General features: G+C 39.5%; 1 protein-coding gene across 5 annotated transcripts in view; it reads left to right on the top strand.

Annotated features, from left to right (window-relative positions):
* The window catches only part of ift74 (intraflagellar transport 74), a 47,062-nt gene extending 29,362 nt beyond the window's left edge, over positions 1 to 17,700 (top strand). For 4 of the 5 annotated variants that reach the window (XM_044176360.1, XM_044176364.1, XM_044176359.1 and 1 more), the window contains exons 9-20: positions 550 to 688; positions 4,669 to 4,731; positions 5,299 to 5,442; positions 6,405 to 6,445; positions 6,885 to 6,964; positions 7,414 to 7,467; positions 9,649 to 9,746; positions 9,981 to 10,107; positions 10,231 to 10,394; positions 10,669 to 10,794; positions 14,561 to 14,621; positions 14,766 to 17,700. In XM_044176360.1, the coding sequence (XP_044032295.1) occupies positions 550 to 688; positions 4,669 to 4,731; positions 5,299 to 5,442; positions 6,405 to 6,445; positions 6,885 to 6,964; positions 7,414 to 7,467; positions 9,649 to 9,746; positions 9,981 to 10,107; positions 10,231 to 10,394; positions 10,669 to 10,794; positions 14,561 to 14,621; positions 14,766 to 14,881 (1,213 nt within the window). In that variant the 3' untranslated portion in view covers positions 14,882 to 17,700. The remainder of the gene's footprint in view (positions 1 to 549; positions 689 to 4,668; positions 4,732 to 5,298; positions 5,443 to 6,404; positions 6,446 to 6,884; positions 6,965 to 7,413; positions 7,468 to 9,648; positions 9,747 to 9,980; positions 10,108 to 10,230; positions 10,395 to 10,668; positions 10,795 to 14,560; positions 14,622 to 14,765) is intronic. The other variant, XM_044176365.1, reaches the window with a different exon arrangement.
* Positions 17,701 to 18,061: the final 361 nt, after the last annotated feature.

The raw sequence follows: 18,061 nt of genomic DNA, 5'->3' as shown, positions 1-18,061 counted from the left end.
ATATGTGTGTGTGTATATATGTATGTGTGTGTGTATATATGTATGTGTGTCTGTATATATGTGTGTGTGTGTGTCTATATGTATGTGTCTATATGTATGTGTCTGTATATATGTATGTGTGTCTGTATATATGTGTGTGTATATGTGTGTATATATGTATGTATATACGTATGTATGTATATGTGTATATATGTATGTATATACGTATGTATGTATATGTGTATATATGTATGTATATATGTATATGTGTATATATGTATGTATATGTGTATATATGTGTGTATATATGTGTATATATAATATATATATGTGTATATGTGTGTGTATATATGTATGTATATGTGTGTGTATGTATATATGTGTATGTGTATATATATATATGTGTGTGTATATATGTATATATGTGCGTGTATTTACGTGTGTATACACATGAGTATATGTATGTATGTGTGTGTGTGTGTGTGTGTGTGTGTGTGTATGTGTATGTGTATATGTGTATATGTTCTGGGTGTGAATGTGTCCTAACACCCTGCTGTGTTTGCTATGCAGAAAAGAGGAGGCTATCAGGGCAACTGAAGAAGAGATCAGGAGGGAAAGGCGGGTTGCTGACGAGGTTGTCCAGGCAATGCCGGGCGCAAAGCAAGAGAAATATTTCACCATGACAACAGCCAATGAGGAACTGCTACAGGTATTAATGTAGTTTTAGCCTAATATTGTTATGATACTGCTCTTTCCTCATACGTATTAGTGTAATGTTTACATGATACTGCCATGGTACTATTGTAGTATTAACCTGCTTTTAGAATGTACTTCACTCTGCTGGCAATTTTACTTGTTGGTGTCAGGTTTGAGAACAGCACTGAGTTGTTGTCTGTTTAGACAAGATTTTGTAAAATTTCAGTTATAGGTGGGGTTTGTGATTCTAATCAAATTCAAATCTTTTTTGTCACATTCAGCAAATATCTTCTCACGGTACGCTAGCTGTCCATTAAGTGTGCGCTGGGGAAAAAACTCATGTTATTACACAGCGCTGGCTATGTAAATTGGAAATAAACAAAGTGGCTTAGACAGGGGCACACAAAACTTTTTCAGCCATTCCAGTTATGATTTGTGTGTCAGGTAATGTTATATGACTTGCCCATGGACACTTAGCTTACTTTCTAGTTTGCCAAGATATGCTGTTGTTGTGATGTTAGCTATAGTAGCAGGAGAGTTATGAGTATCGCTGTTTGGAGCTGGTTTGCTGGCTGGGAAACTGTCTTGTCCTCTTTGGCTGTTGGCTTCGCAGCAGCAACTGTAGGAACAGTTTGCTAACCCACAACCTAGTTAAGCTAACCCACAACCTACCTAACGTTAGTTATATTATTTGCTGTGTTATTGTTGTTCACTCTATATCATGGTATAGAGTGGAATTGGATTTCTCCACAATTGCATACCCACCTAAGTCTTACACCCAGGAGACAGCAGGTAAGTTTAGGATTTTTATCAGAAGCTCTGTGAAACGGAAATACAGAAATAAAAAATACAAAATCAAATGAATTAAATTTTATTCATATATAGCGCCAAATCTCATAACAGAAGTTATCTCATTGTACTTTTCCTTTAGAGCAGGTCTAGACCGTACTCTTTATAATATTTATTCACAAATTGTAATGATTTTGACTCTTGCTTTCATATTAACAAAAACTGAATCATAAAATGGTTATACACAACACAAATACACATCAACATGTGCTGATATTGCAATTAATTTATGACTGCAGCTGACTAATGATTAGCACAGATGCTAACTTAACATTGGAAAGGCCATAGATAAGCTAATGCAATTAGCATTGCCATTATCTTTAAGTTTTCCACATGAACTAACAACTATTCCAAATAACCATTACAGGTGAGTGTCACAAAGGTAAGTGCTTCAATCAGACATCCCTGATTACTTATGTTCTTCAGGGTTCAGCAGAGAAAAATGAACGAGAAAAGAGAAACAACAGAAGTGCTTCAAAGACCTTTTCAGTACAAAAAAAACACGATGGCAAGCCCGCATGGACAAACAGCGCAACACAGTCCACTCTGCAAACTCTCTTAAAGGGGCAGCACATAGCCTATAAGAAAACCATCATTATTTTAGTGTTGATCAGTCTTTCGGGAGTCATCTCTAAGATGACTTCCATACTAGTCTAGTCATAGCTAGTCTAGTAATGGCCTTTGCCAGGAAGAGAGGTCATCAGGTGGTGCCCAACTTTCATCAAGTGTTTCGACCCTGAACCACGACACTCTCCAGTTAGTAGGTCGACAGTAGTGGCCAAATCCCTGCCCCTCTCCTCCTGGCTTCCAGCTCATCTCCTCCCTTTTATGCCATAGCCAACTTTCTGCCGCCTCTCCCAACCTCCAGACTGCTATTCGTCTGTCACAGCGTCTTACTCCTACCCTTGTCAGCAGACTCCACACCGATTGTGCGGGGAATCCTCTGCATCCCACCTCCACTGTGAACAACCAGGTCTGCCAGCCTTTGTCCCTGCAGTCATTGACTAGCTGCTGGTATTTGCTGGTCTCCCGCTATGCTGCCTCTTCACAACTCCACTATGATGATCTTCCTTCCTTCCGTTGACCAGTGCCCGGTTGCATAAACTACCTTAAAGGGACCTTGTTGTGAGCAGTTTCATTTAGGAACTATCGGTAGAAAGAAAATAGTTCCTACGTGAAATTGCTCAAAACAGATCTGTGGATTATCTTAAGTAACCGGGCCATGATTTCTGGAAAGAGACATTGCTGTTGAGTTTTGACTGTTTTATAGTCCCATTATATTTAAAAAAAACCACATCTCTACGGCCAGTATCTCCAAAACTCGGCAACTCACACCAAAACAATCTAGATGGATAAATAGCACTACAGGTAAAAGGGAATATATGTATTTTTGATTTTGGGGAGAACTGTCCCTTAAGTATGTCCGTTTCGCAGAATATTTCTCTAAGCTCAGGGTTTCATTTAGGAGTGTTACATAAAACCTCTTAGGTTGTCTAAGTGTTTAGACTAAGGCTTTCATGGTAGTTATCATAATACAGCACATGTGCACTTCAGTTACCATGGTTACGCTTCACTCACATCATCATCCTTTAACATTACTTGACAGCATTATTGTCAGTGTTAGCTAGCTTCTCCAAAGTGGAGAAATTTAACCCGGCCATAACAGCTACGCATAATCAGAAGATGTGGCAAGAAGTAACTGACTATATCAATGCAAGAAATCTTGCTGTGAAACGAACTGTAGATGAAGTAATGAAGAAATATGAAAATATTACTGTGACTGCAAGAAAGGAGACAGCCAAACATCGACAGGAGTTGACAAAAACTGCTGAATTTCAATTAAACAATATAGCTAACGTTAATATATGAGACAGAGTTATGTTAATGTTTGGCTAGCTAGGTGTTCATGGTCCAGTTCAAGTTTTGTAGAGATTTTGAAGATAGACTGATGGTCAAATCTTTTTTTAAATTATTTTATTTATTTATCATATTTCAAATATTACAGTACATTGTACAAATAAATATATTTTTCACTTGTTCACATTGAAAAATGATCATTGATCATTTTAACAATATTCATACATGAAACAACATTATCAAACATAATAAAAAAGAAAACAAAAAAACAATACAACTTATTTATTTTTATTACAAAGTATTTTAGAGATTATTTGAGAGGTCTTAATAGCTTTCTTGTTCGTTGCTATCTTAGAAACAGAGTCAAATAGATATTGTATTTCAACACAAAACAGGCAGATATTAGATGTGGATTGAAGCACTCTAGCCTTATGGATATGATATTTGCCGACAAGACAGATAAGCTTGAAAGCATTGTTAGTAGATTGTGAGCCTGTATTACAATTCAGAAACAAGACCATGTCTTCTAATATTGGTGAGACGGTCAAATCTATACTCTCTAAGTTGCGCATCGCTTATAGCGTCCAGTAGGTTTTCTCTGTCCCGAAAAATGCGTCTTGGTATCTCCTCCTCCTCTTTAATCACCATAAATTCAGCCATTGTCTTATGTTCCACAAATTATTTCACTTTTAAGAGACTGGTATGGGTCCCTTCAAATTTTCTGAGGAAAATGGTTACTAAGGACATTCTCTGTGCGTAAGGGAATACTTGAGTAGCTCAGGGCAAACACTTAGAGATCAAAGGGTTTTCCCTTACAAGGAAATCCTTATGGTGATTTTATGCAACAAATTTTTTTCTAAGGCATCATTAAATGAAACTTTAAGGGCATCCTTAACCTAAGTTAGCCCACATCTGGCTTCAGGGTTGTAAACAGGACAACTTAGGGGAAATGAAGCTTTATTCTCAGGTCGACTCTCATCTCCCATCCATTGGCTTACTGCAGTAGGGTAGGTTTGGCTGAGTTTTGTTCTGAGGGTTTTCCTCCTTCCTTGATGAAGCTGATGTTGTGGAATTATTTTCCTTTAGCCTGGTGTCTCTTCCGCCTTTCCTGCTCCAAGATGTCCATGAGCGTCAAGAGTACTAGGATAATGTTTCTATGGTACTGCAGTGATAATGCGTTACACACACTGTGCCATTATTGGCACCATGTAAAATATATGTTCTTTATGTCCTCCTTTCTCCATCTTCTCCTCTCTTTTCCTTGACTCCATGTTTTTTGTTTTGCAGGAGCTAACTGTTCTCCAGGAGGAGCTGGACATTCTGATAACCAGGAAGGAGGACTACGAAGTAGTAAGTTGGGGTAAAAAGAGGAGGGGTTGTGTGAAAGGAAGGGTTAATGTATGGAAGGATGGCAGGGTTTCTGCAGGGTTCACCAAGTTAAATTGAACACTGTTTAACACATTTTTAATGCCACATCGAATGTAATTTAGTACAATAATAGGTCCACGTATATTTTTCATAAGGTCAGAGGTCTGGAACAATAGTACTGCAGATATTTCTTCCAGGTTTTGCTAAAATTACATACAAAAACATTTTATAACTAATGTTACTGCCTACACAGTGGGCTAGAAAAAATATTAAAGACCTTCTTAGGCCTTTTTTTTTTTAGGAAACATAAATCGATGCGTTTTAAGACTTTTCAAGACCTGCAGATACCTTGGGAAGGGAGGAGATGAAGTGTGGACAAGAGGCAGGGAAGAAGGAACAGACAGTGGAAAAGAAGTAGGAAAAGCACATAGCTTTTCAGTGACATCCCAACGCTGTGTAGTGTAATGGTAGCTGCTGTTGCTACTACATCTCTAGCAGGAACAGTAGTAATAGTATAAGTTGTTTTATCTTACATTCTCTTGTGTGCAGGAGCTGGCCCACTCGCACATAAAGCAGGAAGTGGTTCGGCTTCATGAAACTCTGTCAGTGCTGGAGGTGAAGCGTGACACCATGGAGGCTGAGCACAAGACCCTGGGCTCCCCACAGGAGGAAAGGGAGAAATTATTTAAACAGGTTAGCTTCACAACCAGCCAAAGAATGGCGGAATATTAGACAAGAACATAAAACTTAATTAGACAATATGCAACTAAGTTTTTTTAGGTTAATATAAGCTGCATTAGGGGTGCACGGTGGCAGAGCGGCTAAAAGCTCCTGCCTCCCAATAAGGAGATCGTGGGTTCGTGGGATCGATTCCCGGACCAGACCAACATCACACAATCTCTCTGGGTGGAGTCTGCATGTCCTCCCCGTGTTACCGTGGGTTCTCTCCGGGTTCTCCGGCTTCCTCCCACCGTCCAAAGACATGCATGTGTAGGTTAATTGATAACTCTAAATTGCCCGTATTGAATGAATGTGAGAGTGAATGGTTGTCTGTCCTTGTCTGTGTCTGTGTTAGCCCTGCGACGAGTTGGCCACTGTCCAGGGTGTACCCTGCCTAAGGCCCAAAGTCACTGGGATAGGCTCCAGTCACCCGCGACCCCTAACGGGACCAAGCGGTAGAAAATGGATGGATGGATGGATAAGCTGCATTAATTAAACAAATATCGACATATTATTTGACAAAAAAATCTTGATTTAATCTTAATTTCACAATGTTCCTAAAGATTGTCTTCACAAAGACTGAGTTGTAGTTGAAAGCTGCAGAAACGAGCCAAATTTGAAACTAAACAAAGTTTTAATTAAGATAATTTAAACATAATTACAATAAAATCAAGTAAAATAACCAACAGTATCAGATTAGTTATTTAATCTAGACAGACAACAGGGGTTCTCAGGGAAGTTGACTTGCTTAATTAGTGTTGACACGAGTGCAGTGCAACATCAACACACTGACTGCAGGACCTCAGACTGAATATGTTCAGTAAGTGCTGTAGCTGTTTTGATAATAAACCAGAGTTGAGTTTTTATTTTTTGTACAGATTTGAAGAGTTAGGGGGTTAGTAAACTAATTATTTAAGCTGCTGTTTGTTTTCCAGGTGAAGGAGGACAACCAGGAAATCGCCAGTATGGAGAGACAGTATGTATTTATATTAAACACAAAACCTCTGCCTGCATTGTTAGGTTTGATTTTCAATTTTATTTATTTATTAATTTTATTTTGATTAATTTATTACTTTAATTAGAAGACCAGTCATAAAACACTGACCAGATGGTGGGCACTGTGACACACAGCTTCAAATCTCAGTTCTTAATCTATAAATTACTAGGATGAAGCCAAATCAAATAAAGAAAGACCATAGTCAATTCTGCAGCATTGCTGCCACATCCTTTGCCAGATGTTATCAAAACATTTTTCATGGTTCAAATGGTTGGTTGGTGAGTGGTTAAAAAAATGGCACAAAAAATAGCAAAATGAAGAGTGAAACCTGATCTACCTTATTAAGAGGTTTTTTCATGAATTTGAAACTACTGTTGCTTGTATGTAATGATGTGTGTGCATTTGTGTGTGTGTTCAGGCTTACAGAGATCAGGGACAGGACCGGACAAATCACAGAGGAGATCCAGCAACTGGAGCAGGACTCAGAGGAAGCACAGGGTAACACTGGATGACTGCTTTCAACTTTTCATTTCTCTATCACAGTTTTTTCTTGCTAATATATGCTTTAGAAAAACTGCCTCTAAAATTCGTTTTACATCTGTTATCTTGTAGTGACACTTTATAAACCAGGTGTTACACTGAAACCTGCATCAGAGACAGTTTGAATGGAGGGCTGAAACTCCATAATTTCCATTAGCAATTAATCTGCTGATTGTGACTGGAAGTCATTCTCAATTGAGAATGACTTCCGGATGGGAGCCGAAATGTCTTGATTCTGTTGTTGTGATTTGTTGATGTCCAGATGACTACGACTGAAACATTTTCTACAATAGAACACTCCTGGACGAATGAGGGACTACACCATTTTACTTGGACATATTACAAAACTCTTTCACACAAACAATAAGACTAAACTGAACTAATACTTTTTTTCGTTTGTCCATAAGGAGAGTGTCAGCAGAAATACAGGGAACTGAAGAAGAAAGAGGAGGAAATTGACCGTGAGTTGAACATGTGAAAATTAATATAACTAGACCTGAGTAGACTTGGGTGATAGTGACAATATAAAAAAAACACAGTATTATTTACTCAGTAGATGATGATGATGATGATGATAACGTGTCAATATTGTGGGTATGACTATTGATGCTTTCATACTTTTAGCATAACTTAGGGGTGGATGATCAATGTATCTGCAGGGTTTTGCATTGTTTTACAAAATGGTTTAACTAATATGGGAATATGAAGGCTGACAGAGATACATGGAAACTACCATCAGCAGTCACCAAAGTCAGAGTATTTTCAAATCCTGCACATAGAAGCTTTAATGTGTCCGAATGACCAGATGTTGGTTAAAGTACAGTGGTGTGAAAAAGTGTTTGCCCCCTTCCTGATTTCTTATTTTTTTGCATGTTTGTCAAACTTAAATGTTTCAGATCATCAAACAATTTTAAATATTAGTCAAAGATAACACAAGTAAACACAAAATGCAGTTTTTAAATGAAGGTTGTTATTATTAAGGGAAAACAAAATCCAAACCTGCATGACCCTGTGTGAAAAAGTAATTGCCCCACCTGTTAAAACGTAACTTTACTGTGGTTTATCACACCTGAGTTCAATTTCTCTAGCCACACCCAGGCCTGATTACTGCCACACCTGTTCTCAATCAAGAAATCACTTAAATAGGACCCGTCTTCCAAAGCTAGACATCATGCCGAGATCCAGTGAACTACTGTGAGAACCATTATCCACAAATTGCGAAAACATGGAACAGTGGTGAACCTTCCCAGGAGTGGCCGGCCGACCAAAATTTACCCCAAGAGCGCAGCGACGACTCATCCAAGAGGTCACAAAAGACCCCACAACAACATCCAAAGAACTGCAGGCCTCACTTGTGGCAAAGTGCAATGAGATAACTTCTGTTATGAATTGGCGCTATATAAATAAAATTGAATTGAACTTGCCTCAGTTAAGGTAAGTGTTCATGACTTCGCCATAAGAAACAGACTGGGCAAAAATGGCCTGCATGGCAGAGTTCCAAGACGAAAACCACTGCTGAGCAAAAAGAACATTAAGGCTCGTCTCATTTTTGCTAGAAAACATCTTGATGATCCCCAAGACTTTTGGGAAAATACTCTGTGGACTGACAAGACAACAGCTGAACTTTTTGGAAAGTGTGTGTCTCATTACATCTGGCGTAAAAGTAACACCGCATTTCAGAAAAAGAACGTCATACCAACAGTAAAATATGTTGGTGGTAGTGTGATGGTTTGGAGCTGTTTTGCTGCTTCAGGACCTGGAAGACTTGCTGTGATAAATGGAACCATGAATTCTGCTGTCTACTAAAAACTCCTGAAGGAGAATGTCCGGCCATCTGTTCATGACCTCAAGCTGAAGCGAACTTGGGTTCTGCAGCATGACAATGATCCAAAACACACCAGCAAGTCCACCTCTGAATGGCTGAAGAAGAACAAAAGTGTGATGGTCTGGAGCTGTTTTGCTGCTTCAGGACCTGGAATACTTGCTGTGATAAATGGAACCATGAATTCTGCTGTCTACCAAAAACTCCTGAAGGAGAATGTCTGGCCATCTGTTCGTGACCTCAAGTTGAAGCGAACTTGGGTTCTGCAGCATGACAGTAATCCAAAACACACCAGCAAGTCCACCTCTGAATGGCTGAAGAAGAACAAAATGAAGACTTTGGAGTGGCCTAGTCAAATTCCTGACCTGAATCCTTTTGAGATGCTGTGGCATGACCTTAAAAAGGCAGTTCATGCTTGAAAACCCTCCAATGTGGCTGAATTATAACAATTCTGCAAAGATGAGTGGGCCAAAATTCCTCCACAGCACTGTAAAATACTCATTGCAAGTTATCACAAATGCTTGATTGCAGTTTTTGCTGCTAAGGGTGGCCCAACCAATTATTAGGTTTAGCACTATTTCACACAGGGCCATGTAGATTTGGATTTTGTTTTCCCTTAATAATAACAACCTTCATTTAAAAACTACATTTTGTGTTTACTTGTGTTATCTTTGACTGACATTTAAATTTGTTTGATGATCTCAAACATTTAAGTGTGACAAACATGCAAAGGGGGCAAACACTTTTTCACACCACTGTATAATTACATGCAGCTAGTAGTAACTGGCAGTAACTTCCTTAATTTCTTCCTTTGTTTCAGGGTACCTGGAGTCATTTGAGGAATCCAGGGCTCAGGAGCAAGAGAAGATATCACAGAGCCAGGAGAACATCGTCTCCCTCCTGGAACACTGCAGCAGGGTGAGGAGGAAGAGGAGAGGTGCAGAGGGGAAAGAAAGGAGGGAAAATGATAGTAAGAAGGAAGGAATGTAAATATTACAGTAAGGGAGAGAGATAAAAGAAAGGTGGAGTAAATGGTGGAGGGAGAGAGAAGGAGGGAAGAAGAGATTAGTTGGAGACACATAAAAGAAAATACCAGGGGGGGAAATGAAAGTGTGGTAGAGAAGATTTAAGTGTGTGTGTGTGTGTGTGTAGCACATGTTGCGGCTACGTCAGGTGGATACAGTGACAGCCAGTGAGCTGAGGAACATGCAGGAGGTGCTGGTCAGCAAGGAGACGGAGATGGTCCAATCAGAGAGCACCGCCAAGGGACTGACAACCGGTCAGTTATACATACACACACATAGCCCCAGTAAAGTGTACCTTCTTTGAAAAACCTACAAGCCAAACAAGCAAATGCTAACTTGCAAACTATCACTCTGTACCCCCACTAACCACCACCCAGAGTCACAGCGTCTGCAGCAGGACCTGGAGAAGGTGCAGCAGCTGGAAGGGAAGATCACAGGTGAGCTCAGCACCCTGAAGGAGCGCGTCAGTACCATGGAGTCTGAGCTGCACACCTACCGAGACCTGGACACCCTGAGGCACACAGCGGAGAAGAAGAAAAGGGTAACACAGGCTGTGCTGCAGAGATATGCAGTATCAGAGATTGAGAAAGTTATAGCACCACTTTGTTGTATACAGCTATTTGCCAGTCCCTTGGCAGTGCTCTCTGTATTTTTCTAGGCATATTTATTTGTAGTTACAGATATCAGCCCAGTCCACTCACTGTGGATCTTTTAAATACTGTTGATTAATTAAACACACCGCTAATCTATCTGTTTCTATTTTGCTAAAGACAGTTAAACTGTGGGCTAAACACATGTATGTTCTTCTGGTGCAGAGACTACAGGAGGACCGAGTATCACTGACTCAGCGTCGGGATTCATTCAGACAGCTGTTGGAGGAAATGAACCAGAAATATGAAGCTCTGAAGACCGAACTGCAAGAAAACGAGACTCACGCTCAAGTAAGAGCATCATGCGCAAGAGCATTTCTTTATAATAAAGATCAAACATTTATTTTACAAGTTATTTTACAAGTTACTGATACTTATGTCTACAGCATCAAAATAATATTTTTTTCCATAGTTCAGATGTGATTTTGCCTTGACTTCAAATACATGCTGCAGTGATCAGAACTTCAAATGCATTCACTCAGCGTTTAATGATTTCTGTGACTGGACGGTCAGTACAGCAGGAAAAATGCACATTCTATGTCTAGTCTTCAGTACCCACTGTTGAAGTGCCTTTGTGCAAGGCAATTGAACCATTTTATGTCATTAATTCAATTCAATTTTATTTATATAGCACCAATTCATAACAGAAGTTATCTCATTGCACTTTTCCTGTAGAGCAGGTCTAGACCATACTCTTTATAATATTATTTTTTGTGAACCAACAAATCCCACCATGAGCAAGCACTTGGAGACAGGGAGAGGGGGAGAGAAAGAGAGAGAGAGGAGAGAGAAGAGAGGTGGTGGGGGAGACAGGGAGAGAGAGAAGAGACCAAAGATCCAGACTCTGCAGCTCCGGAGGTAGAAATACCTGCTGAAAGCGACAGAAGGAGAGAGAGACGAGAAAGCACAAAACTAGGGGAGAGAGAAGATGTCGAGTTAGTAACATGCAGTAATGGGATAAAAATGCATAAAGGACAAATCCTGATCAAACATAACTGAGGCTTTTTACGGTGGTGCTGGAGGCCAGGGCAATGCCATCTATAGCAACCATATCTTTAGAGAATGTGTCTTGGAGGTGTTTGGGGCCTTCAGTTTAACATCAGAAAATTGCAGGCCATCCAGGTTTTTATGTCCTTAAGGCATGCTTGAAGTTTAGCTAACTGGTTAGTTTCATCTGGCTTGATCAAAGTTTATGGATTGTTTCCTAATAAGGTGAAGAGAATCGGTCCAAGCACAGAACCTTGTGGAACTCCTTGTGTGACTAACTTTGGTGTGCACGGAGGACTCACCGTTAACATGTACAAACTGAGATCGATCTGATAGATAAACCAGCTTAGTGCAGTTCCTTTAATGCCAGTTGAATGTTCCAGTCTGTGTAATAGGATGTCAGTGGTGTCGAATGCAGCACTAAGATCTAACAAGACAAGTACAGAGACAAGTCCATTGTCTGATGCAATTAAAAGGTCATTTGTAATTTTCACCAGTGCTGTCTCTGTACTATGATGCACTCTAAACCCTGACTCAAAATCCTCAAATATACTATTATTTAGAAAGTCACACAACTGATTGGCAACTGCTTTCTCAAGGATCTTAGAGAGAAAGGGAAGGTTAGATATAGGTCTATAGTAGCTAAAACCCATGGATGAAGAGTGGGCTTTTTATGAAGCTTTTAAGGGCTTTTTAATTACAGCTACTTTAAAGGACTATGGTACATAGCCTGTTAATAAAGACAGATTGATCATATCCAGTAAAGAAGTGCTAAGGATTAAAGTTCTTTGAGCAGCCTAGTTGGAATGGAGTCTAAGAGACAGGTTGATGGCTTAAATGAATTTATCATTTTAAGTTAGTTGAAGAAGGTTGATAGGAGCAAAGCAGTCAAAATATATATCAGGTTTTACAAAACAAAATATATATCAGGTTATATATATCAGGTTTTACAGTTGTTGGTTCCTGTGTTTGAAGATAAATCGGTACCGGTTGAGGGCAGGAGGTAATGAATTTTTTCTCTAATAGTTAAAATTTTATCATTAAAGAAGGTCATGAAGTCGTTACTACCGAGGGCTATAGGAATACATGACGCAATAGAGCTGTGATTCTCTGTCAGCCTGGCTACAGTGCTGAAAAGAAACCTGGGTTTGTTTTTATTTTCTTCTATTAATGATGAGTAGTAAGCTGCTTTGGCATTACGGAGGGCTTTCCTATATGTTTTAACACTATCTTGCCAGACTCAACGAGATTCTTCCAGGTTGTTGGAACACCATTTCCTTTCAAGTTTTTGCGATGTTTGTTTTAATTTGTGGTTTGGGGGTTATGCCATGGAACTAACCTTCTTTGTTGTATTATCTTCTTTTTTAGAGGGGTGATAGAATCATTATATATCATAGAAGTGTCGTTCACAATGAGCCTGCAGCACTTTCAACAAGATGATCAATTTTGGAGGGGCTGAAAATAGCATAGCACCTCTGTTATATTGAGACATAACATTGAATGAGATCCAATCACTTTCTTAAATTTAGCTGCAGCTCTATGAGATAGACAACTAGAGTAGGAGTTTTGCCTAATGGCAGTAATAGTTCAACAGTTATCCTTAGTTAATGGTCCTATAACGAAGGATTCTGTGGAAAGACTATTAAATGTTCAATTTCAATGCCATATACCAGAACAAGTTCGAGGGTGTGGTTAAAACAGTGAGTCGGTTTATGTACACCCGACAAAAGCCAATCGAATCCAATAATGAGATAAACGGAGTACTAAGGCAATCACCTACAATAATTACTTTATGTGTTTTAAGGACTAAACTTGATTAAAAACTCTGAGAATTGAGATAAAAATTCAGAATAAGGACCAGGAGTGTGGTAGAATATAAATAGAATTGGCTCTTTTCCAGGTTGGGTGTGAAAGACTCAGAACAATGCTTTCGAATGAGTTATAATTTAGTTTAGGTTTAGGGTTGATTAACAGGCTTGAGTTGAAGATGGCTGCAACTCCACATCCTCGGCCGGTGCCTCGAGGATTGTGAGTACTAATGTGACTGGGCGGAGTGGATTGATTTAGGCTAACATATTCTTCATGACCCAGCCAGGTTTCAGTTAAACAAAATAAGTCAATATGATACTCTGATATTAAATCGTTCACTAGTACAGCTTTAGATGACAGAGAGCTAATGTTTAATTCTCCTATTTTGTTGTGCTATTTCAGTGTTTTTGTTTAGGTTTTTATGTATAACTCCTCTTCTGTTAACTTTTGATTTTATTCATTTAAGTGGTCAGGGTGGTTTTGTCAGTGTTTTGGGTGGATAACTGCTCTGGAAGTGCAGAGAAGCGTGTAGGACTGCAACTCTGCCTCCTGGTCTCAACTCTGGGTTGTTATGGTTTAGGTCCACTAATAAACTCCAGATTTCTAGATATGAGAGCTGCTCCATCCAACGTGGGATGAATGCCGTCTCTCCTAATCAGAGCAGGTCTCCCCCAGAAAGTCTGCCAATTATCTAAAGCCCACATCATTTGCTGGACACCACTTCGACAGCCAGCGGTGGAATGAAGACATGCGGCTAAACATGTCACCACTTGTCAGGTTTGGCAGGGGCCCAGAGAAAACTATGGAGTCCGACATTGTCTTTGCATATGTACACAGGACTCAACATTAACTTTAGTGACCTCTGACTGGCATATTTGGGAGTCCTTACCGCTTGCTTCGGACCGTCACCCAGCCTTCCTAGGTTCCTGGCTGCTAGGGAGCTGCTTGAGCAGAACTAGTGTATGTTTAAATGTATAGCATATAGTTAGTTACTAAAATAAAGAATCGAAAAAAATTAACTGTGATGAGCAGCAAAAATACACTACTAGTAACCCACAAACACTGGTGAAATGAGACAATACACTTACCGCAGCATGTCAGCACGTCATCCCAGGGCTCAGGTTAGAAATCCAATTCTCTAGTCTACATTTGGGTCCTGTTCCCATCTTGCAAACTTGTATTATTCTGCTCATGCTAATCTTGTGTTTTTTGTTGCTGCTCATGCTTATCTTGTGTTTTTTGTTCCTTGCTCCTGTTTTAGCTGGCTAATCTTGAGAGGAAATGGCAACACTTGGAGCAGAACAACTTTGTAATGAAAGAGTGTATCCTTCTAATATCTGTGTCTTTATCTCTTTACTTAGTTTTTTTCCATGTTAAAGATAACAGTTATGTGAGATATGTGATTTGTCCCTGTAAAAGCCACCCATTGATCCAGTGACACCAGTGATCCTTAACTGCAGCATCAGTCATCGCCTCGAAATCTCAGGAGAGTGACTACGACTCAGTTGCCAAGAGTGTCTCCCAACAAGTGGCAGGATACAACAAGAGTCTTATCGACTCCTTGCAAAACAACAGGGGTTAAACATATCACACACACACACACACACACACACACACAAAACATGTTATATTTAAGACATCTACAGTCTGGCAACATAAGTGATACTACTCAGTTCACCACACATTTCAGTTAATGTCATGATAAAGTGGTTAGCACATGGAATAGTTTAATATTGATTCTAAGTTTCGTAACCCTCTGTGCAAAAAGACAAATTATTTCTCTCAAAAAAATTAAGGCTTAGACATAGCATCAAAGTGCTCTGATAATCTGAATAAAGAGGTTTTGAGAAGCCAGCTGTTACAAATAGTTGCTCATGCTGCCCAACCCTATGAAAAACAATGTCCCAACAATAAAAAAGTGAGTCGGGACAAATTCACTTAACATTTTTGGTGTGCCTGAAGCACTAGGCACACTATTCCTCAGGCTTATTAGTATGCCTGAAGTGTGGAGCACAAGGCACACTATTGCTGTTCCTCTGGCTTATTCTGCATATTGCTATTGTGAGAGCTGGCACAGCTATTGTTATCTTCACTGTCTGTACTTTATTTATTTATCTCGCTATTTTTTGGCATCTGTCGTAGAAACTTTGTTTCAATGTCAAAACGTATATCTTCAGGAGATGTATGCTATCACTGACATGGACCCCTCCACTATCAGTGCATTCACTGTCACACAGCAGTCCCCCCTTTCAGACCACAACCAAATAAATGTGTTCTTTAAACTCTCAGGTCAAATGAGTGACACAAAAGGGGAACCCAGTAAGCTGTATAAATTAAATCCTACTTACAGATGGGTCCAGAACAGTGGAGACAAATTCATCATGGCCTTGAACTCACCTGATCTGATGAATGACATATAACCAAAATCAATACCTACCAGAGAGGACGCTATTAAAGCTAACCTTATATAAAACAAAAACGGAAGCCTGTTAAAAAGCCAACAAATGGTTTGATCAAGAATGCAAGACCATCAGAAAAGATCTGAGGAAAATAGCAAATAAACATCGCCAACCAAACAACCCAGCCTTATGTATTAGGTACAATGACATTTTAAACAAATAGAAATGTATAAATGTACAATTAGGAACAAAAACAAAATTATATCCACATGAAACTTGAAGATATTGAGAATGCCATTAATCAAAATTAATTCTGGGATATGAGGAACAACTTCAACAAAAAGCAACCACAAGCACTATCCATCCAAAATGGTGACTTCTGGAGAGCACATTTTGAAAATCTGTACAAAGATATACCAATAAATCTAATCAATTCAGATCAATGTATTATAAAAGAAAAACTCCAAACATTGGAAGAAACAAAGACAACCCCCTTGATTTCCCAATTACTTGGCAAGAATAGACCACACAGATGAAATCTCTCGAGCCAAGGAAAGCTTGTGGTCTGGACAGCATTAAAAATGAAATGCTCAAATGCAGCACCCCAGAGAGTTGAAGTTGTTCAATATCATATTACAGTCAGGATGTTTTCCCGACATCTGGTGCAAAGGGCTCATTTCCCCCATTCATAGGAGTGGGGACAAATCAGACCGTAGTAACTACCATCTGTGTTAGCAGTTTTTATGTAGACTATTCTGTAGTAGTCTAAATAAAAGAATACTAGATTTCCTTGACAAACACTCCATCTTGAGTAAAAATCTAATTGGCTTCCTCCCAAAACACAGCACCACTGACGACCACCTTCACACTTTAATTAACAAACATGTACACCAAACAAAAATTGGTTTATTGATTTCAAGAAAGCTTTCGATTCTTTTTGGCATGAAGGGCTTTATTACAGACTTCTAAAAACATTGTGGTAAAGGGGGCAAAATGTATCATGGTTAAATGAATGTAATTGGAAAATTAGTGTGCTGTTAAAATTGGAGACAAACAAACTGATTTTTTCACCCAGATGTAGTTGTTCGTCAGGGCTGCAATTTAAGCCCGACTTTAAACTGCATTCTGCAGTTTCTACAGCAGAAGGGGAGATCTGGATCCGTCATACGCAGTATGGTAATGGTTTCCCTAGGCATAACTGTTTCCCTCATCTAATAGTTCAGGCTTCTGTAGGGTTACAGTTTTAGCAACCTCTACATGCCCCCACTGTTATACCTGGGGAAGCACGCTCTCTATGCCCCCAGGACCTCCAGGAACCAAGGCCCCAACCAGCTGGGTCTACATGCCCCAGAACAGGCTCTCATTCCTGGGGTAGCAGCCTCACCACGGCCCTAGGACCTCCAGGAACCAGGCCCCCTCAAGGAACCTCTACATATTCCAGAACAGGCTGTCATTCCTGGGAAGCAGGCTCTCGATGCCCCTGGGACCTCCAGAAACCAGGGCTCCCTCCAGCACCCTTTACATGTGTTAGGTTAAATATCGGTCAATCCATGTTGAAGCTGCATGTGTTACAGTTTAGAGTATGTTTATCTATAATATATCAATTGGACTGGGACCACATTTGTTTGGAACATTATGGGGCTCCAGGGTTAGGAATGACATGTTATGAGGTAACGTAAAGGACAGGGAACAACCACTACTGTCTCTTTTTGTTGTACACACAGGTCTTATTCTTGTTCATGATTATAGTTTGTTAGTGAGAATGGCCATAATGACTTTTGTCTTTTATTTTGTTTTAGTGCTGCACTAGAGCTGCGAACTGTTCTTGGCATTGGTGCTATAATAGCATGCATCCTGGTTTACTGTTACTGTTACCTGATGTATTTGGTGTTTGGTTGGGAAGGGAGTGAAGATGCATTAGTGGTCCTGGGGTGCCCGAATGACAACCCTTGTGGCTGATGTTTATTAAAGTCTCTGTTGGTGCTGATGATCATTAAGCATACATTTCTTCCCTAAAGTTTTTTGAAACAATTTATTACACTAGACACATTGTAATCTGGATGAATATCAAAAGTTACGTGATTTGACTTCAATTACTGTCTCCAGACAGCAGATGTTCATTTTGAGACTGCTTTGGAACAGATGAGTTCACTATCAGATTTAATTGTCATTTCCTCCCAAAAGCTTTTAGAAACAAACTGTGACACTTGAAAACTGGATGAATATGAAAAACCACATGAGGTGACTTTTTACCCATTGTCTCCAGACAACTGATGTTCATTTTGAGGCTGCTTCCAAAAAGATACGGTCATTTTTCAACATGTTAGGAGCTTAAGCATATATGTCTTCTCAAAAGCTTTTTT

The sequence above is a fragment of the Siniperca chuatsi genome, linkage group LG19 (assembly GCF_020085105.1).
Source record: "Siniperca chuatsi isolate FFG_IHB_CAS linkage group LG19, ASM2008510v1, whole genome shotgun sequence".
NCBI classification, from domain to species: domain Eukaryota; kingdom Metazoa; phylum Chordata; class Actinopteri; order Centrarchiformes; family Sinipercidae; genus Siniperca; species Siniperca chuatsi.
This window is presented reverse-complemented; position numbering and strand designations above follow the sequence as displayed.